A 23,033-nucleotide genomic window follows, 5' to 3' on the forward strand; every position below is an offset into this window, starting at 1 on the left:
ATGTGCCATAAACTGCCGTATGTTTGTTCCGCTGCTTTGTCGCTTAGTCAACGGAGATAAAGTACCAGCCAATCGGCTCCTGTCATTTTTCAAACCCAGCCTGTGACATGTCAGGAGCGGATTGGCTGGTACTTTGTCTCCGTTGACTTTATCTACAGCTAAGGCTTAGTAAATAGACCACTTAGTCCAGTGTAGGGTAGGTTCCCCAGGAGCAAGGACCAGCAGGGACTAAAGAGCACAAACCAGTGGGCAGGTACTGACAGGCACAGACCGGCATGCAGGGACCTGTGGGTATGGAATGGTGGCAGGGACTGATGAGCACATACTGGTGGGCAGGTACCGACAGGCACAGACCGGCATGCAGGGACCTGTGGGCATGGATTGGTGGCAGGGACTGATGAGCACATACTGGTGGGCAGGTACTGACAGGCCCAGACCGGCATGCAGGGACCTGTGGGTATGAATTGGTGGCAGGGACTGATGAGCACATACTGGTGGGCAGGTACTGACAGGCACAGACCGGCATGCAGGGACCTGCGGGTATGGATTGGTGTCAGGGACTGATGAGCACATACTGGTGGGCAGGGATTGACAGGCACAGATTGGCATGCAGGGACCTGTGGGTATGGATTGGTGGCAGGGACTGATGAGCACATACTGGTGGGCAGGGATTGACAGGCACAGACCGGCATGCAGGGACCTGTGGGTATGGAATGGTGGCAGGGACTGATGAGCACATACTGGTGGGCAGGTAATGACAGGCACAGACCGGCATGCAGGGACCTGCAGGTATGGATTGGTGGCAGGGACTGATGAGCACATACTGGTGGGAAGGGATTGACAGGCACAGACCGGCATGCAGGGACCTGTGGGTATGGATTGGTGGCAGGGACTGATGAGCACATACTGGTGGGCAGGGATTGACAGGCACAGACCGGCATGCAGGGACCTGTGGGTATGGAATGGTGGCAGGGACTGATGAGCACATACTGGTGGGCAGGTACTGACAGGCACAGACCGGCATGCAGGGACCTGTGGGTATGGATTGGTGGCAGGGACTGATGAGCACATACTGGTGGGCAGGTACTGACAGGCACAGACCGGCATGCAGGGACCTGTGGGTATGAATTGGTGGCAGGGACTGATGAGCACATACTGGTGGTCAGGTACTGACAGGCACAGACCGGCATGCAGGGACCTGCAGGTATGGATTGGTGGCAGGGACTGATGAGCACATACTGGTGGGAAGGGATTGACAGGCACAGACCGGCATGCAGGGACCTGTGGGTATGGATTGGTGGCAGGGACTGATGAGCACATACTGGTGGGCAGGGATTGACAGGCACAGACCGGCATGCAGGGACCTGTGGGTATGGATTGGTGGCAGGGACTGATGGTCACATACTGGTGGGCAGGGATTGACAGGCACAGATTGGCATGCAGGGACCTGTGGGTATGGATTGGTGGCAGGGACTGATGAGCACATACTGGTGGGCAGGTACTGACAGGCACAGACTGGCATGCAGGGACCTGTGGGTATGGATTGGTGGCAGGGACTGATGAGCACATACTGGTGGGCAGGTACTGACAGGCACAGACCGGCATGCAGGGACCTGCAGGTATGGATTGGTGGCAGGGACTGATGAGCACATACTGGTGGGAAGGGATTGACAGGCACAGACCGGCATGCAGGGACCTGTGGGTATGGATTGGTGGCAGGGACTGATGAGCACATACTGGTGGGCAGGGATTGACAGGCACAGACCGGCATGCAGGGACCTGTGGGTATGGATTGGTGGCAGGGACTGATGGTCACATACTGGTGGGCAGGTACTGACAGGCACAGATTGGCATGCAGGGACCTGCGGGTATGGATTGGTGGCAGGGACGGATGAGCACATACTGGTGGGTAGGTAATGACAGGCATAGACCGGCATGCAGGGACCTGTGGGTATGGATTGGTGGCAGGGACTGATGAGCACATACTGGTGGGTAGGTAATGACAGGCACAGACCGGCATGCAGGGACCTGTGGGTATGGATTGGTGGCAGGGACTGATGAGCACATACTGGTGGGCAGGGATTGACAGGCACAGATTGGCATGCAGGGACCTGCGGGTATAGATTGGTGGCAGGGACTGATGAGCACATACTGGTGGGCAGGTACTGACAGGCACAGATTGGCATGCAGGGACCTGCGGGTATGGATTGGTGGCAGGGACTGATGAGCACATACTGGTGGGCAGGGACTGACAGGCACAGATTGGCATGCAGGGACCTGCGGGTATGGATTGGTGGCAGGGACTGATGAGCACATACTGGTGGGTAGGTAATGACAGGCACAGATTGGCATGCAGGGACCTGCGGGTATGGATTGGTGGCAGGGACTGATAAGCACATACTGGTGGGCAGGTACTGACAGGCACAGACCGGCATGCAGGGACCTGTGGGTATGGATTGGTGGCAGGGACTGATGAGCACATACTGGTGGGTAGGTAATGACAGGTACAAATTGGCATGCAGGGACCTGCGGGTATGGATTGGTGGCAGGGACTGATGAGCACATACTGGTGGGCAGGTACTGACAGGCACAGATTATCATGCAGGGACCTGCGGGTATGGATTGGTGGCAGGGACTGATGAGCACATACTGGTGGACAGGGATTGACAGGCACAGACTGGCATGCAGGGACCTGCGGGTATGGATTGGTGGCAGGGACTGATGAGCACATACTGGTGGGCAGGTACTGACAGGCACAGACTGGCATGCAGGGACCTGCGGGTATGGATTGGTGGCAGGGACTGATGAGCACATACTGGTGGGCAGGTACTGACAGGCACAGACTGGCATGCAGGGACCTGTGGGTATGGATTGGTGGCAGGGACTGATGAGCACATACTGGTGGGCAGGTACTGACAGGCACAGACCGGCATGCAGGGACCTGCAGGTATGGATTGGTGGCAGGTACTGATGAGCACATACTGGTGGGAAGGGATTGACAGGCACAGACCGGCATGCAGGGACCTGTGGGTATGGATTGGTGGCAGGGACTGATGAGCACATACTGGTGGGTAGGTAATGACAGGCACAGACCGGCATGCAGGGACCTGTGGGTATGGATTGGTGGCAGGGACTGATGAGCACATACTGGTGGGCAGGGATTGACAGGCACAGATTGGCATGCAGGGACCTGCGGGTATGGATTGGTGGCAGGGACTGATGAGCACATACTGGTGGGCAGGTACTGACAGGCACAAACCGGCATGCAGGGACCTGCAGGTATGGATTGGTGGCAGGGACTGATGAGCACATACTGGTGGGTAGGTAATGACAGGCACAGATTGGCATGCAGGGACCTGCGGGTATGGATTGGTGGCAGGGACTGATGAGCACATACTGGTGGGCAGGTACTGGCAGGCACAGACCGGCATGCAGGGACCTGTGGGTATGGATTGGTGTCAGGGACTGATGAGCACATACTGGTGGGTAGGTAATGACAGGTGCAAATTGGCATGCAGGGACCTGCGGGTATGGATTGGTGGCAGGGACTGATGAGCACATACTGGTGGGCAGGTACTGACAGGCACAGATTATCATGCAGGGACCTGCGGGTATGGATTGGTGGCAGGGACTGATGAGCACATACTGGTGGACAGGGATTGACAGGCACAGACTGGCATGCAGGGACCTGCGGGTATGGATTGGTGGCAGGGACTGATGAGCACATACTGGTGGGCAGGTACTGACAGGCACAGACTTGCATGCTGGGACCTGTGGGTATGAATTGTTGGCAGGGACTGATGAGCACATACTGGTGGACAGGGATTGACAGGCACAGACTGGCATGCAGGGACCTGCGGGTATGGATTGGTGGCAGGGACTGATGAGCACATACTGGTGGGCAGGTACTGACAGGCACAGATTGGCATGCAGGGACCTGTTGGTATGGATTGGTGGCAGGGACTGATGAGCACTTACTGGTGGGCAGGGATTGACAGGCACAGACCGGCATGCAGGGACCTGTGGGTATGGATTGGTGGCAGGGGCTGATGAGCACATACTGGTGGGCAGGTACTGACAGGCACAGATTGGCATGCAGGGACCTGTGGGTATGGATTGGTGGCAGGGACTGATGAGCACATACTGGTGGGCAGGGATTGACAGGCACAGACCAGCATGCAGGAACCTGTGGGTATGGATTGGTGGCAGGGACTGATAAGCACATACTGGTGGGCAGGTACTGACAGGCACAGATTGGCATGCAGGGACCTGTTGGTATGGATTGGTGGCAGGGACTGATGAGCACATACTGGTGGGCAGGGATTGACAGGCACAGACCAGCATGCAGTGACCTATGGGTATGGATTGGTGGCAGGGACTGATGAGCACTTAATGGTGGGTAGGTAATAACAGGCACAGATTGGCATGCAGGGACCTGCGGGTATGGATTGGTGGCAGGGACTGATGAGCACATACTGGTGGGTAGGTAATGACAAGCACAGACTGGCATGCAGGGACCTGCGGGTATGGATTGGTAGCAGGGACTGATGAGCACATACTGGTGGGTAGGTAATGACAAGCACAGACTGGCATGCAGGGACCTGCGGGTATGGATTGGTAGCAGGGACTGATGAGCACATACTGGTGGGCAGGGATTGGTGAGGGGGAGAGGGGGGTTTGAGTGAGGGTGAGGGGGGGGTCCTTTTACACTGAAAAGAAACACTAATCCTGTGTGATTTTCCCAGCCAGTTGGAATGGTTCATTGTTGCTGTGATCAGACGATTATCATTTGCTCCCTTACCCTGTGTGTTTATCATAGGAGCGATAGCGTTCTGATGTACAGTATAAGCCTCGTTGTGTAAATTCCCTCTCTGCGTTCTGATGTACAGTATAAGCCTCGTTGTGTAAATTCCCTCTCTGCGTTCTGATGTACAGTATAAGCCTCGTTGTGTAAATTCCCTCTCTGCGTTCTGATGTACAGTATAAGCCTCGTTGTGTAAATTCCCTCTCTGCGTTCTGATGTACAGTATAAGCCTCGTTGTGTAAATTCCCTCTCTGCGTTCTGATGTACAGTATAAGCCTCGTTGTGTAAATTCCCTCTCTGCGTTCTGATGTACAGTATAAGCCTCGTTGTGTAAATTCCCTCTCTGCGTTCTGATGTACAGTATAAGCCTCGTTGTGTAAATTCCCTCTCTGCGTTCTGATGTACAGTATAAGCCTCGTTGTGTAAATTCCCTCTCTGCGTGCTTAGAGAATGAGCATACGGAACTGCAGACATTACGGTCATATCGGCCTTTATGAATGCAGAGCAGCAACAGGGGTGGAATTCTGCAAAGATCAGTAAGGGACATGTCAGTAAGAAGTTGTATATTCTGCACCTAGAATAGGGTGAGTGTGAGTACGCCCTGACCCTGCTGAGTCACACACAGCTCTGCTTTTGTGAGTATCGGGTCCATTGTACATCCAACTCTTCATCAGGCCCATACGGTGTAACTATAGGACTAATATATCCTAGTGTTTTAAATAACTGTATTCTCTCCCCCACGTAGGACCTGTCTATGGAAACAGATCTTATAGCTGCAAACGGGAAGAAAGTGAAAGCCCTGGAGATCTTCGCCTATGCCCTCCAGTACTTCAAAGAACAGGCTCTAAAGGTAAGAGGGAGCAGACCATTGCCTCAGGTGTCTGACTGTTCCGTCCCTCAGGTGTCTGACTGTTCCGTCCCTCAGGTGTCTGACTGTTCCGTCCCTCAGGTGTCTGACTGTTCCGTCCCTCAGGTGTCTGACTGTTCCGTCCCTCAGGTGTCTGACTGTTCCGTCCCTCAGGTGTCTGACTGTTCCGTCCCTCAGGTGTCTGACTGTCCGTCAGCCAGCCCCAGAACCTGTGTAATTCATGAGTGTCCCAGGTTAGAGGGATAATATGGTCAGCCTAGGATAGATAGGTTTTATGTTAGACACGGCCTCCAGAGGAAAAAGCCAGTAGAGTTCTCTGATCACTCTGTACTGCATGCACCATGGGGGTTTTCAGGGATTTTTGTGCATCCAAATAAATCACTCATATATGTGGACACTGGCATAGCATGCACATGGCGTGTGGCTCTGAGTCACTGATATATGTGGACACTGGCATAGCATGCACATGGCGTGTGGCTCTGAGTCACTGATATATGTGGACACTGGCATAGCATGCACATGGCGTGTGGCTCTGATACAGGCCGTGCGGGTAATACTGCAGTAACAGCACTGTGTCCCTGGGGTACTAGTATACAAGGGGCCATTGTTTGTTGTGTGATCATCCAAGCTGTTATCACTTGTGTTGCAGGAGCTGAGTGACCAGACGGGATCAGAGATGGATAACAGCGAGGTGAGATGGGTCATTACTGTTCCAGCCATCTGGAAACAGCAGGCAAAGCAATTCATGAGACAAGCCGCTTACAAGGTAATCTTTTGTCTCTTAATATATTGCAATATGTCAGATATGAAGAAAAATAAATTGTATTGTTAGTTGCTGAATATGACTTACACTGCATATCTCTTACACCAGGCATGTCCAAAGTCTGGCCCGGGGGCCAATTGCAGCCCGTGCTCACATTTCCACCGGACTGCAGCCTACCCTGCTTGTTTATTACTGATCGCCGCACCCCACCGCGCTGACACTCAGCCCCGCAGCCCGCTCTCTCTCAGGCACACTGCCTTTGCAGACCGCTACACCCCACTGCGCTGACACTCAGCCCCGCAGCCCGCTGTCTCTCAGGCACACTGCCTTTGCAGACCGCTGCACCCCGCCGCACTGACACTCCACGTCCATTACTGTCAGCCGCGCTACATGGTGACTGACAGCTAACTTCCCCTCCTCTGCGTGCAGACTATAGGCTGGTCTGCTGATGATCTGGTGAGACAGGAGGACTGGGGTTGCCTCTCCCGCACAGACAAACCCAGCCCTCCTGTGTATAAGAATCTATAAAGGGAGACACCAGGGAGGATCATCACGGTAGCCATCTTTACTGCAGCTCCGCGGAGTCTCCATGAATTCAGTCCTTCACCCCCTCATAGGTGTTCTAGGCTACAGCATTTTCACTTGTAAGTAGTTCTGCAATGTGTACCTGGCAGCACTGTGGGGGCATATAATGTGTACCTGGCAGCACTGTGGGGGCATATAATGTGTACCTGGCAGCACTGTGGGGGCATATAATGTGTACCTGGCAGCACTGTGGGGGCATATAATGTGTACCTGGCAGCACTGTGGGGGCATATAATGTGTACCTGGCAGCACTGTGGGGGCATATAATGTGTACCTGGCAGCACTGTGGGGGCATATAATGTGTACCTGGCAGCACTGTGGGGGCATATAATGTGTACCTGGCAGCACTGTGGGGGCATATAATGTGTACCTGGCAGCACTGTGGGGGCATATAATGTGTACCTGGCAGCACTGTGCGGGCATATAATGTGTACCTGGCAGCACTGTGGGGGCATATAATGTGTACCTGGCAGCACTGTGGGGGCATATAATGTGTACCTGGCAGCACTGTGGGGGCATATAATGTGTACCTGGCAGCACTGTGGGGGCATATAATGTGTACCTGGCAGCACTGTGGGGGCATATAATGTGTACCTGGCAGCACTGTGGGGGCATATAATGTGTACCTGGCAGCACTGTGGGGGCATATAATGTGTACCTGGCAGCACTGTGGGGGCATATAATGTGTACCTGGCAGCACTGTGGGGGCATATAATGTGTACCTGGCAGCACTGTGGGGGCATATAATGTGTACCTGGCAGCACTGTGGGGGCATATAATGTGTACCTGGCAGCACTGTGGGGGCATATAATGTGTACCTGGCAGCACTGTGGGGGCATATAATGTGTACCTGGCAGCACTGTGGGGGCATATAATGTGTACCTGGCAGCACTGTGGGGGCATATAATGTGTACCTGGCAGCACTGTGGGGGCATATAATGTGTACCTGGCAGCACTGTGGGGGCATATAATGTGTACCTGGCAGCACTGTGGGGGCATATAATGTGTACCTGGCAGCACTGTGGGGGCATATAATGTGTACCTGGCAGCACTGTGGGGGCATATAATGTGTACCTGGCAGCACTGTGGGGGCATATAATGTGTACCTGGCAGCACTGTGGGGGCATATAATGTGTACCTGGCAGCACTGTGGGGGCATATAATGTGTACCTGGCAGCACTGTGGGGGCATATAATGTGTACCTGGCAGCACTGTGGGGGCATATAATGTGTACCTGGCAGCACTGTGGGGGCATATAATGTGTACCTGGCAGCACTGTGGGGGCATAAAATGTGTACCTGGCAGCACTGTGGGGGCATATAATGTGTACCTGGCAGCACTGTGGGGGCATATAATGTGTACCTGGCAGCACTGTGGGGGCATATAATGTGTACCTGGCAGCACTGTGGGGGCATATAATGTGTACCTGGCAGCACTGTGGGGGCATATAATGTGTACCTGGCAGCACTGTGGGAGCATATAATGTGTACCTGGCAGCACTGTGGGGGCATATAATGTGTACCTGGCAGCACTGTGGGGGCATATAATGTGTACCTGGCAGCACTGTGGGGGCATATAATGTGTATCTAGCAGCATTGCTGTGGGGGCATATAATGTGTACCTGGCAGCACTGTGGGGGCATATAATGTGTACCTGGCAGCACTGTGGGGGCATATAATGTGTACCTGGCAGCACTGTGGGGGCATATAATGTGTACCTGGCAGCACTGTGGGGGCATATAATGTGTACCTGGCAGCACTGTGGGGGCATATAATGTGTACCTGGCAGCACTGTGGGGGCATATAATGTGTACCTGGCAGCACTGTGGGAGCATATAATGTGTACCTGGCAGCACTGTGGGGGCATATAATGTGTACCTGGCAGCACTGTGGGGGCATATAATGTGTACCTGGCAGCACTGTGTGGGCATATAATGTGTATCTGGCAGCCCTGCTGTGGGGGTATATAATGTGTATCTGGCAGCACTGTGGGGGCATATAATGTGTATCTGGCAGCACTATGGGGGTATATAATGTGTATCTGGAAACACTGCTGGGGGCATATAATGTGTATCTGGCAGCACTGTGGGGGTATATAATGTGTACCTGGCAGCACTGTGGGGGCATATAATGTGTATCTGGCAGCACTGTGGGGGCATATAATGTGTATCTGGCAGCACTGTGGGGGTATATAATGTGTATCTGGCAGCACTGTGTGGGCATATAATGTGTATCTGGCAGCACTGCTGTGGGGGTATATAATGTGTATCTGGCAGCACTGTGGGGGCATATAATGTGTATCTGGCAGCACTATGGGGGTATATAATGTGTATCTGGAAACACTGCTGGGGGCATATAATGTGTATCTGGCAGCACTGTGGGGGCATATAATGTGTACCTGGCAGCACTGTGGGGGCATATAATGTGTACCTGGCAGCACTGTGGGGGCATATAATGTGTACCTGGCAGCACTGTGGGGGTATATAATGTGTATCTGGCAGCACTGTGGGGGCATATAATGTGTATCTGGCAGCACTGTGGGGGCATATAATGTGTATCTGGTAACACTGTGGGGACATATAATGTGTATCTGGCAGCACTGTGGGGGCATATAATGTGTATCTGGTAACACTGTGGGGGCATATAATGTGTATCTGGCAACACTGTGGGGACATATAATGTGTATCTGGTAACACTGTGGGGACATATAATGTGTATGTGGCAGCACTGTGGGGGCATATAATGTGTATCTGGTAACACTGTGGGGACATATAATGTGTATCTGGCAGCACTGTGGGGACGCAAATAATGTGTATCTGGTAACACTGTGGGGACATATAATGTGTATCTGGCAGCACTGTGGGGGCATATAATGTGTATCTGGCAGCACTGCTGTGGGGGTATATAATGTGTATCTGGCAGCACTGTGGGGGCATATAATGTGTACCTGGCAGCACTGTGGGGGCATATAATGTGTACCTGGCAGCACTGTGGGGGGCATATAATGTGTATCTGGCAGCACTGTGGGGGCATATAATGTGTATCTGGCAGCACTGTGGTGGGCAAATAATGTGTACCTGGCAGCACTGTGGGGGCAAATAATGTGTACCTGGTAACACTGTGGGGACATATAATGTGTATCTGGCAGCACTGTGGGGGGCATATAATGTGTACCTGGCAGCACTGTGGGGGCATATAATGTGTACCTGGCAGCACTGTGGGGGTATATAATGTGTATCTGGTAACACTGTGGGGACATATAATGTGTATCTGGCAGCACTGTGGGGGGCATATAATGTGTATCTGGCAGCACTGTGTGGACATATAATGTGTACCTGGCAGCACTGTGGGGGCATATAATGTGTACCTGGCAGCACTGTGGGGGTATATAATGTGTATCTGGTAACACTGTGGGGACATATAATGTGTATCTGGCAGCACTGTGGGGGGGCAAATAATGTGTACCTGGCAGCACTGTGGGGGGCATATAATGTGTACCTGGCAGCACTGTGGGGGCATATAATGTGTATCTGGCAGCACTGTGGGGGCATATAATGTGTATCTGGTAACACTGTGGGGACATATAATGTGTATCTGGCAACACTGTGGGGGGGGGCAAATAATGTGTATCTGGTAACACTGTGGGGACATATAATGTGTATCTGGCAGCACTGTGGGGACATATAATGTGTATCTGGCAGCACTGTGGGGGCATATAATGTGTATCTGGTAACACTGTGGGGACATATAATGTGTATCTGGCAACACTGTGGGGGGGCAAATAATGTGTATCTGGTAACACTGTGGGGACATATAATGTGTATCTGGCAGCACTATGGGGGCATATAATGTGTATCTGGCAGCACTGTGGGGGTATATAATGTGTATCTGGCAGCACTGTGTGGGCATATAATGTGTATCTGGCAGCACTGCTGTGGGGGTATATAATGTGTATCTGGCAGCACTGTGGGGGCATATAATGTGTATCTGGCAGCACTATGGGGGTATATAATGTGTATCTGGCAGCACTGTGGGGGCATATAATGTGTACCTGGCAGCACTGTGGGGGCATATAATGTGTACCTGGCAGCACTGTGGGGGCATATAATGTGTATCTGGCAGCACTGTGGGGGCATATAATGTGTATCTGGCAGCACTGTGGGGGCATATAATGTGTATCTGGCAGCACTGTGGGGACATATAATGTGTATCTGGTAACACTGTGGGGACATATAATGTGTATCTGGTAACACTGTGGGGACATATAATGTGTATCTGGTAACACTGTGGGGACATATAATGTGTATCTGGTAACACTGTGGGGACATATAATGTGTATGTGGCAGCACTGTGGGGGCATATAATGTGTATCTGGTAACACTGTGGGGACATATAATGTGTATCTGGCAGCACTGTGGGGACGCAAATAATGTGTATCTGGTAACACTGTGGGGACATATAATGTGTATCTGGCAGCACTGTGGGGACATATAATGTGTATCTGGCAGCACTGTGGGGGGCATATAATGTGTATCTGGTAACACTGTGGGGACATATAATGTGTATCTGGCAGCACTGTGGTGGCATATAATGTGTACCTGGCAGCACTGTGGGGGCATATAATGTGTACCTGGCAGCACTGTGGGGGCATATAATGTGTACCTGGCAGCACTGTGGGGGCATATAATGTGTACCTGGCAGCACTGTGGGGGGCATATAATGTGTACCTGGCAGCACTGTGGGGGGCAAATAATGTGTACCTGGCAGCACTGTGGGGGGCAAATAATGTGTACCTGGTAACACTGTGGGGACATATAATGTGTATCTGGCAGCACTGTGGGGGGCATATAATGTGTATCTGGCAGCACTGTGTGGACATATAATGTGTACCTGGCAGCACTGTGGGGGCATATAATGTGTAACTGGCAGCACTGTGGGGGTATATAATGTGTATCTGGTAACACTGTGGGGACATATAATGTGTATCTGGCAGCACTGTGGGGGGCAAATAATGTGTATCTGGTAACACTGTGGGGACATATAATGTGTATCTGGCAGCACTGTGGGGGGGCAAATAATGTGTATCTGGTAACACTGTGGGGACATATAATGTGTATCTGGCAACACTGTGGGGGCATATAATGTGTACCTGGTAACACTGGGGACATATAATGTGTATCTGGCAGCACTGTGGGGGGCATATAATGTGTATCTGGCAGCACTGTGTGGACATATAATGTGTAACTGGCAGCACTGTGGGGGCATATAATGTGTACATGGCAGCACTGTGGGGGCATATAATGTGTACCTGGCAGCACTGTGGGGGTATATAATGTGTATCTGGTAACACTGTGGGGACATATAATGTGTATCTGGCAGCACTGTGGGGGGCGGCAAATAATGTGTATCTGGTAACACTGTGGGGGCATATAATGTTTATCTGGCAGCACTGCTGGGGGCATATAATGTGTATCTGGCAGCACTGCTGGGGGCATATAATGTGTATCTGGCAGCACTGCTGGGGGCATATAATGTGTATCTGGCAGCACTGCTGGGGGCATATAATGTGTATCTGGCAGCACTGCTGGGGGCATATAATGTGTATCTGGCAGCACTGCTGGGGGCATATAATGTGTATCTGGCAGCACTGCTGGGGGCATATAATGTGTATCTGGCAGCACTGCTGGGGGCATATAATGAGCGTCTGAGTCCCCTAACGGCATAAACAAACCCCAATGGGAAGGAATCGCTCTTTGCAGTACTTTTACACATGAGCTTGTGAATCTTCCATGCAGTGTTGTGGGCTAGCGATGAAGGCTCCCGTCTGCCATGCTGAGAGTTTGATTCCCAAAGTGCCAATCTTTTTTTTTTGTGTGTTCCCGTGACATTGACTTTATTATTATTATTTGTTCTGTGTAAACATTCAAAGGAAGGGTGCACATAGGTTTCACACAAATCGGGGTAAATCTGTAGGAGCGACTCATTCGCTATCTGAAATACACAGCGGTAATGAGAACCTATAGACATACCAGTAAATATAAATTAGTGTATTCTGACGCAACTAACTGTTTGAGCAACACAGTACTGCAGATCGTCAGCGTTAGAGAATCTGTGTTGTACGTTACAAGCTGTTCGTGCTAATTAGTACACTAGTAGAACATACTGTACAGAGATACTAAGGACAGTGATTTGGCATCCAGGAACTTATGAGGAGCTTTTATCTCTAACCGTTATACATAGAAAGATTAATCTTGCCACTGTACGTTACAAGCTGTTCGTGCTAATTAGTACACAAGTAGAACATACTGTACAGAGATACTAAGGACGGTGATTTGGCATCCAGGAACTTAGGGAGGAGATTTTATCTCTCTCCATTATACTTAGAGCATTAGCCACCCAGTGGTGGAGATGTGTATTGCATGCTGAGTATCCAGCCGCACCTCAACGCGCCTGTCCGTGATAAACTCAGCAACCTAAACTATCGCCTAGGCGTGACTAAACCTCCGTCTAGGCGCAGAAACAGTCAAGATAATGGAGGACCCATCTGTAGCATTTATTATATGCATAATTTACATATATTACACCTCTCTACCTGCAATGCATGTATGCATCATATATCTCTGATCTTACACGCTTACAGACTGACACCGGACATTGGGGGTCATTCTGAGTTGATCGCATGTAGCAACTTTTTGCTGCTGGTGCGATCAACTAGACGCCGCCTATGGGGGAGTGTATATCTGCATAGCAGGGTGCGATCACTAATCCCCGCCTATGGGGGAGTGTATATCTGCATAGCAGGGCTGCGATCACTAATCCCCGCCTATGGGGGAGTGTATATCTGTATAGCAGGGTGCGATCACTAATCCTCACCTATGGGGGAGTGTATTATAGTATAGCAGGGTGCGATCACTAATCCCCGCCTATGGGGGAGTGTATTATAGTATAGCAGGGTGCGATCACTAGTCCCCGCCTATGGGGGAGTGTATTATAGTATAGCAGGGTGCGATCACTAGTCCCCGCCTATGGGGGAGTGTATTATAGTATAGCAGGGTGCGATCACTAATCCCCGCCTATGGGGGAGTGTATTATAGTATAGCAGGGTGCGATCACTAATCTCCGCCTATGGGGGAGTGTATTATAGTATAGCAGGGTGCGATCACTAGTCCCCGCCTATGGGGGAGTGTATTATAGTATAGCAGGGTGCGATCACTAGTCCCCGCCTATGGGGGAGTGTATTATAGTATAGCAGGGTGCGATCACTAGTCCCCGCCTATGGGGGAGTGTATTATAGTATAGCAGGGTGCGATCACTAATCCCCGCCTATGGGGGAGTGTATTATAGTATAGCAGGGTGCGATCACTAGTCCCCGCCTATGGGGGAGTGTATTTCTGTATAGCAGGGTGCGATCACTAGTCCCCGCCTATGGGGGAGTGTATTATAGTATAGCAGGGTGCGATCACTAGTCCCCGCCTATGGGGGAGTGTATTATAGTATAGCAGGGTGCGATCACTAATCCCCGCCTATGGGGGAGTGTATTTCTGTATAGCAGGGTGCGATCACTAGTCCCCGCCTATGGGGGAGTGTATTTCTGTATAGCAGGGTGCGATCACTAGTCCCCGCCTATGGGGGAGTGTATTTCTGTATAGCAGGGTGCGATCACTAGTCCCCGCCTATGGGGGAGTGTATTTCTGTATAGCAGGGCTGTGATCACTAATCTCCGCCTATGGGGGAGTGTATTATAGTATAGCAGGGTGCGATCACTAGTCCCCGCCTATGGGGGAGTGTATTATAGTATAGCAGGGTGCGATCACTAGTCCCCGCCTATGGGGGAGTGTATTATAGTATAGCAGGGTGCGATCACTAGTCCCCGCCTATGGGGGAGTGTATTATAGTATAGCAGGGTGCGATCACTAATCCCCGCCTATGGGGGAGTGTATTATAGTATAGCAGGGTGCGATCACTAATCTCCGCCTATGGGGGAGTGTATTTCTGTATAGCAGGGTGCGATCACTAATCCCCGCCTATGGGGGAGTGTATTTCTGCATAGCAGGGTGCGATCACTAATCTCCGCCTATGGGGGAGTGTATTTCTGTATAGCAGGGTGCGATCACTAATCCCCGCCTATGGGGGAGTGTATTTCTGCATAGCAGGGTGCGATCACTAATCTCCGCCTATGGGGGAGTGTATTTCTGTATAGCAGGGTGCGATCACTAATCCCCGCCTATGGGGGAGTGTATTTCTGTATAGCAGGGTGCGATCACTAATCCCCGCCTATGGGGGAGTGTATTTCTGTATAGCAGGGTGCGATCACTAGTCCCCGCCTATGGGGGAGTGTATTATAGTATAGCAGGGTGCGATCACTAGTCCCCGCCTATGGGGGAGTGTATATAGTATAGCAGGGTGCGATCACTAGTCCCCGCCTATGGGGGAGTGTATTATAGTATAGCAGGGTGCGATCACTAGTCCCCGCCTATGGGGGAGTGTATTATAGTATAGCAGGGTGCGATCACTAGTCCCCGCCTATGGGGGAGTGTATTATAGTATAGCAGGGTGCGATCACTAATCCCCGCCTATGGGGGAGTGTATTATAGTATAGCAGGGTGCGATCACTAATCTCCGCCTATGGGGGAGTGTATTTCTGTATAGCAGGGTGCGATCACTAATCCCCGCCTATGGGGGAGTGTATTTCTGCATAGCAGGGTGCGATCACTAATCTCCGCCTATGGGGGAGTGTATTTCTGTATAGCAGGGTGCGATCACTAATCCCCGCCTATGGGGGAGTGTATTTCTGCATAGCAGGGTGCGATCACTAATCTCCGCCTATGGGGGAGTGTATTTCTGTATAGCAGGGTGCGATCACTAATCCCCGCCTATGGGGGAGTGTATTTCTGTATAGCAGGGTGCGATCACTAATCCCCGCCTATGGGGGAGTGTATTTCTGTATAGCAGGGTGCGATCACTAGTCCCCGCCTATGGGGGAGTGTATTATAGTATAGCAGGGTGCGATCACTAGTCCCCGCCTATGGGGGAGTGTATATAGTATAGCAGGGTGCGATCACTAGTCCCCGCCTATGGGGGAGTGTATTATAGTATAGCAGGGTGCGATCACTAGTCCCCGCCTATGGGGGAGTGTATTATAGTATAGCAGGGTGCGATCACTAGTCCCCGCCTATGGGGGAGTGTATTATAGTATAGCAGGGTGCGATCACTAATCCCCGCCTATGGGGGAGTGTATTTCTGCATAGCAGGGCAGTGATCGCTTGTGCAGCTCTGCTAGGCTAAAAAAGTTTCCTGCAAAACAAGACCAGCCCTGGACATACTTACCCTGTGCGACGGACCCAGCGATGAAGGTCCCGGCTGTGACGTCAGACATCTGCCCTCCAAATGCCTGGACACGCCTGCGTTCGCCTCATCACGCCTGGAAAACGTCAGTTGACGCCCCGGAACGCCTCCCGCCTGTCAGTCTTCTTGCAATCGCTGCTGCAATCACTTTTTCCGCTGGCGGCGTCACTGCCCAGTGACGCTCATTGGCGGGCAACAACGCGCATGCGCAATGCGACCGCCGCGCATGTGCAGTTCTGACCCGTTCGCACCGCTGCAACAAACTGCAGCATGCGAACGGGTCAGAATGACCCCCATTGTCATATTACACACCATCAATAGTGACAGCGACCCCTCATTACCCACTTCTGCCGGTCAGAGATCCGTGTCCTCCCGGATGCTTCTGCTGACGCTGCGCCAATTTACTGCAGACTGCGGCATTGTGTGTGGGAATCGGATATGTGCTGCAGTAACACATTTACTATCAATTAGTGGAAGGCATTTATCACCAGCCGGTGTCTCCTGGCCCCTGGGGTCTCCCTCCTCATAATGCAGGAAGCGCTGAATCCTCTGCGGTTGTTACAAGGGCAGGGTGTGGAGGGGAGATGAGTCATTAGGATGCTGTATAAACGCTGTTTAGTGACATCACTTTCTGACTATTGACATCATTTATCAGGTTACTCACATTGCTTAGCGTACCATCTACCATGCTGCAGATCATCAGAGAATGGGTCACATTAGCTGGGCGGCGAGAGGCTGCCTCATCAGGGAATCCTTCAGTCATTACCATCAGTGGAGCTTACAATCCTCATCTCAGACACACACTCTAGAGCTAGGGTTCCGTCAGCAACCAAAATACCTTCAGCACCGGGATGTATTTGGAATGTGGGAGGAAACCGAAGCACTCAGCGTAAACTCACACACACACACTCCGGGAGCATACAAACTCCACACAGATATGGCCTGGCCCAGGAATTAAACCCTAAACTCCAGGGTTGCGACCATGCTGCCTGATAAATGCAGATGTGCACTAATATTCAGAGCTGCCCATTTATACTATATGCACCTGCACCTCTCCTATCCATCTACTTGTGAAAGTAGCTCACTATCATTAGCACCAACACTCTCCCAAAGCTCCATCTATACGCCCTAAGCTCCATCTATACGCCCAAAGCTCCATCTATACGCCCAAAGCTCCATCTATACGCCCAAAGCTCCATCTATACGCCCAAAGCTCCATCTATACGCCCAAAGCTCCATCTATACGCCCAAAGCTCCATCTATACGCCCAAAGCTCCATCTATACGCCCAAAGCTTCATCTATACGCCCTAAGCGCCATCTATACGCCCTAAGCTCCATCTATACGCCCAAAGCTCCATCTATACGCCCTAAGCTCGCCCTAAGCTTCATCTATACGCCCAAAGCTCCATCTATACGCCCTAAGCTCCATCTATACGCCCTAAGCTCCATCTATACGCCCAAAGCTCCATTTATACGCCCTAAGCTCCATTTATACGCCCTAAGCTCCATCTATACGCCCTAAGCTCCATCTATACGCCCTAAGCTCCATCTATACGCCCTAAGCTCCATCTATACGCCCTAAGCTCCATCTATACGCCCTAAGCTCCATCTATACGCCCAAAGCTCCATCTTTACGCCCAAAGCTCCATCTATATGCCCAAAGCTCCATCTATACGCCCAAAGCTCCATCTATACGCCCAAAGCTCCATCTATACGCCCAAAGCTCCATCTATACGCCCTAAGCTCCATCTATACGCCCTAAGCTCCATCTATACGCCCTAAGCTCCATCTATACGCCCTAAGCTCCATCTATATGCCCACTTCACACCCTTAGAACTCACATCCTATGTGCCATGGTTCAGTTACTCTCACTCAGCCCAAAATATGACTCCGAACGGCTCTTAGTTATGTACAGATGTGTCCTCAGAAATCCAGCCTCAATATGCCATGCAGCGTGAGACAACTGGTGTGGGTGTGTATAGTGTGTGTATATTGTGTGTGTATTGTATTGTGTGTGTACACACAAACACTATATATGCCGCACACACTTTCTTACCTCACACAACTTATTGGACCCACATCAGTCAGGATTTCCTCCCAACACTCCACACAGACAGCACTGACTAAGGTACTGTAGATAGCAGAGGCTCTTGGTGGCTGTATGATATGGTCACACAGTGATGTTGTCCTGAGGTCAGGAGGATGGGAAAGTGAAGAGAATATGTGGAGGACATGTGTGGACTGTACAGTGCGGTTATAACTGGGTAGTAGAGCTATGAAGGTAATGTGAGCGGTTCTGGGATGTGATAAGCTGCCTGAAGAGATGAGTTTTCAGGGAACCCTTGTAGGTTTGGAGACTAGAGGTAAGTCTTGTTGTGTGTGGGAGGGCATTCCACAGAGTGGGTGTAGCCCAGATAAAGTCCTGTAATCGTGCATGGGAGCGAGTAATGAGTGTGGATGAGAGACGTAGATCTTGTGCAGAGCGGAGAGGTCTGGTATGGAGATATTATGAGATGAGGGAAGTGATGTACATTGGTGTAGTTTGGTTAACAGCCTTGTGTGTAAGTAACAGTATTTTATATTGAATGCGGTAGAATACAGGTAACCAATGGAGGGACTGACAGAGCGGATCAGCAGATGATGAACGTCTAGCGAGGAAGATTCGCCTCGCAGCTGCAGTCACAATGGATTGTAGTGGTGAGAGCATTATTGGGAAGACCGGTCAGGAGACAAATGCTATAATATAGACAGCCATGACTGCATACAATGTAGCAGTCACGCTACTGGCCCCCTCTGTTATATGACCCTGTATGCAGTGGCCACCGGCATGTAAGGAGCACACACGTGTTGGGATCAGGCAGCCGTGACTGCATGTAATATGTTATATGACCCTGCTTCCAGTGGCCACCAACATGTAAGGAGCACACACGTGATCCCTATTGATTGGTCACAGCACTCCATCTGGTACTGGGGCAGGTAGATAACCATTATGCACTGGATTCTCAGGGCGGATGTGAGGTGTGTGGGCGGATGGGAGGTGTGTGGGCGGCGTGAGGGCGGATGGGAGGCGTGTGGGCGGATGGGAGGCGTGTGGGCGGATGGGAGGCGTGAGGGCGGATGGGAGGCGTGAGGGCGGATGGGAGGCGTGAGGGCGGATGGGAGGCGTGAGGGCGGATGTGAGGCGTGAGGGCGGATGTGAGGCGTGTGGGCGGATGTGAGGTGTGTGGGCGGATGTGAGGTGTGTGGGCGGATGTGAGGTGTGAGGGTGGATGTGAGGTGTGAGGGCGGATGTGAGGGTGGATGTGAGGTGTGAGGGCGGATGTGAGGGTGGATGTGAGGTGTGAGGGCGGATGTGAGATGTGAGGGTGGATGTGAGGTGTGAGGGCGGATGTGAGATGTGAGGGTGGATGTGAGGTGTGAGGGCGGATGTGAGGTGTGAGGGTGGATGTGAGGTGTGAGGGCGGATGTGAGGGTGGATGTGAGGTGTGAGGGCGGATGTGAGGGCGGATGTGATGTGTGAGGGCGGATGTGATGTGTGAGGGCGGATGTGATGTGTGAGGGCGGATGTGAGGGTGGATGTGAGGTGTGAGGGCGGATGTGAGATGTGAGGGCGGATGTGAGGTGTGAGGGCGGATTTGAGGGTGGATGTGAGGTGTGAGGGCGGATGTGAGGTGTGAGGTCGGATGTGAGGTGTGAGGGGTGGATGTGAGGTGTGAGGGGCGGATGTGAGGTGTGAGGGGCGGATGTGAGGTGTGAGGGGCGGATGTGAGGTGTGAGGGGCGGATGTGAGGTGTGAGGGGCGGATGTGAGGCGTGAGGGGCGGATGTGAGGCGTGAGGGCGGATGTGAGGTGTGAGGGCGGAGGTGCAGGGTTACATGTCCGGCTCTGAACTAGTTACTGGAGACTGGGCCGATGATGCCTCTGTGAATAAGGTATCTACCGATAGTCTGTCCAGGAGAAGACCACCTCTTAATCTGCCTCTGTGGGGTGTGCGGGTCCTGTGTTACCACCCACTGGCTGCATGTCGGCAAAGAGACCGCTTACTACTCGGCCTCCGCTGGCCGCAGCTTCATAGCTCTCACATCCTCCTAAAATGGCTACTGCCCAACAGTCACTTGCCTGACACTGGTCATGTGACCGCCTCTTGACCTCTTGAGCAGCTGCAGAGGCTGCTGGGAATTGTCTGCCTGTGAAATGACAGACGTGCCGCACAGCATCAGATACACAGCAATATGTCGCATAGCGGGTATTACATATTCGCTGGTAAAATGCAGCTGTGAAACGGGATGCGTTTAATTTGTGGCTGTCGGTATCCCGGGTGTCAGGATACCGACTCTGGAATCCTGCCCTCCGACAGTGCCGTTAAAGGTTGTTTTGCAAAGAAGCAGAAGAAAGACTGTTTGATATGTCTCTCTGGGGCACACTTTATTTAAATTAACTAGATGACAAAGTTATGAAACCGTGGAATATATATGAAGCATTAAAACGTAACTTTTAATTTATTCTACAGACGATAAAAATATACTCAAGTATTATAAGGAAAAAATTAGTTAGTTAAATTAATTAGCCATATGAGAAGAAACATTGCTGTATAAAACAGTGAAATAGGTTAAAACAAGTATTAAATAGCATATATAGAAGACGATATAGTGATATGTCACTCGCCTGTTAAAAGTGGGTGACAGAAAGTTTGTCTGTAAACCCGCTGGATTTTAGGCGAGTTTTACTGTTAGACATTTGTCCAATGCGAAAATAGAAATTCTTGTTATCTCTATAAATTTATGATTAGATATACACATGTATATTTCATATAAGAGATACAAGAAAGAACCGACTTTTATATTACCGGACTCCTTTTTGAGTGGTCAGCTATACTGCGTATTCTGCAATGTTAGCTTGCAAATGAGTTTTGCTGATCAATGAAAGGCATGTACCTTAACGGAACTACAGTACCCAGTATTCCCAGAGGGTCACCCTTTCTGGTACTGACCGGGCCAGTGCTGCTTGGCTTCCAAGATCAGACGAGATCGGGCAGATCCAGCATGGTATGACTGTAGAAGATATGGTAAATACCTCTCAGCATAGAGAATGGCTGCTAATCTTAGCAAACTGTGGTTCCGTGATCAGAAATGTTGAGTTAACAATAGCCAATTATTGGCCCTAAAGGAAAACTCCCGTGGTTTTCAGGGGAACCAAAATGTGGAGAGATTGTTCACTGATGAAATCCTCCACGTGAATTATAATTGGAAACACATACAAGAATAACCTCCAACGAATTAAGGTGTGGCAATTAGAATACTGACATGACGAAAATGAATTGATGTGATAGAATTATAATAAACAATCTTGCGAATTACCATATGCTGAATCTTGTCTAAGGATTGACATGAATTGTTGTGTGAAGCTGTCTAAGCAGCGCCTTATCTCATTGTTAAGAGATGCAGTTATTTTAAATGGTTTCCACGATAAAGAATTACTAAGTATAAAGTGACTAATGATTAGTGTAACTATGTAACAATACCCTTAGGATACACCACTAGGGCTGCAAGGCAATCACATACACAATCACATACACAATCACATACACAACTTGACATAGGATGTTGCACACAAAAAAAGGAGGGGTCTAAGCAGCACTGTGTCTAAATGAAGACAGATACAATTATTTTTAGATAGATCACATAGGCTGCAAGAAGCATCTGACTTATATCGCTGAAAGATACAAATATTTGTATATAGTTGTCACAATAACAAATTGCTAAGAATATTGCAGAAATGCTGACTCAAATCTCAACATTAGATTTTTTGATAAATTCAATATTAAAACCAGCAAAAACACTGCAAATAATCAGTTAATGAGAACAGGGTATTTGTAAATAGGCACTGCTCTAATAATAAATGGGTGAAAAGCTCTATCAACGGAATGCCTGAGGTCTATAATAATAATTGCTGATAATAATAATTGCCTGACTGTATTGGTGGAGTTAGTGATAATGGGATAATTATACACTTAATTGTTGCACCAATAGAGTGACAGCTGACAATGCAGTTCCCTGCATTAGATACTAGGTGCCATGTATCTGTGCAACGTAACCAAGGGTTTGATATTTGCACTTATTGACAGCTGAAAAAAATGGTTACCATGCAAAGGGTGAATACCCTGCATGGGTGTAAATTAGTCAGGGAGCGTCAGGCAATTGGTGTTACCGGCTTACGTGTTGCCAGGGAAACGGTCCGTGCTTCATGCACAGAATGGGGGCAGCTTCTCCCTTGTAATTGCACTGGGCACACAGGGAGAGAGCTGACCAGGAGAGCTTAAGTCCGCTGCAGGGAGCGGTGTAATACTTGCGGCATGTGCTGGAAGGAGTCCGCCCGTCGGAGCCCCGTTGCCGAGGTCCCGGAAGTCGGGTGCCGGACCGGAAGTGACGCGCGTTTCGCTGGGAGGAGCTTGTTCACAGGATCGTCTGATCTGTGAGCCCTCCGTGTGTGTCTCTTAACGGACACTGCAGCCAATCTCCTTGCTGATCGACTTGATTGACTTGTAAATGAACCTATGGATAGCCAGAATCAGAGCCACTATTATGATGGCATGCTGAGGTTCTAATTACTGAAGGTGCAGAGACAATGAAACTAATGCATACCCTCCAACATGACCCACCCCACTAGGT

The 23,033-nt window shown here is 50.6% G+C and overlaps 1 protein-coding gene and 1 pseudogene across 1 annotated transcript in view; one reads left to right on the forward strand and one right to left on the reverse strand.

The window, feature by feature from the left end:
• Positions 1 to 23,033, forward strand: part of LOC135030565 (heat shock 70 kDa protein 12A) — a 251,484-nt gene that overhangs the window by 23,491 nt on the left and 204,960 nt on the right. The window contains exons 2-3 of the mRNA XM_063953943.1: positions 5,550 to 5,654; positions 6,322 to 6,438. Coding sequence (XP_063810013.1) covers positions 5,550 to 5,654; positions 6,322 to 6,438 — 222 coding nt within the window. The remainder of the gene's footprint in view (positions 1 to 5,549; positions 5,655 to 6,321; positions 6,439 to 23,033) is intronic.
• LOC135030566 (5S ribosomal RNA) lies at positions 21,307 to 21,424 on the reverse strand (annotated as a pseudogene).

This window comes from Pseudophryne corroboree, unplaced genomic scaffold (genome assembly GCF_028390025.1).
Source record: "Pseudophryne corroboree isolate aPseCor3 unplaced genomic scaffold, aPseCor3.hap2 scaffold_501, whole genome shotgun sequence".
In the NCBI taxonomy this organism is placed as follows: domain Eukaryota; kingdom Metazoa; phylum Chordata; class Amphibia; order Anura; family Myobatrachidae; genus Pseudophryne; species Pseudophryne corroboree.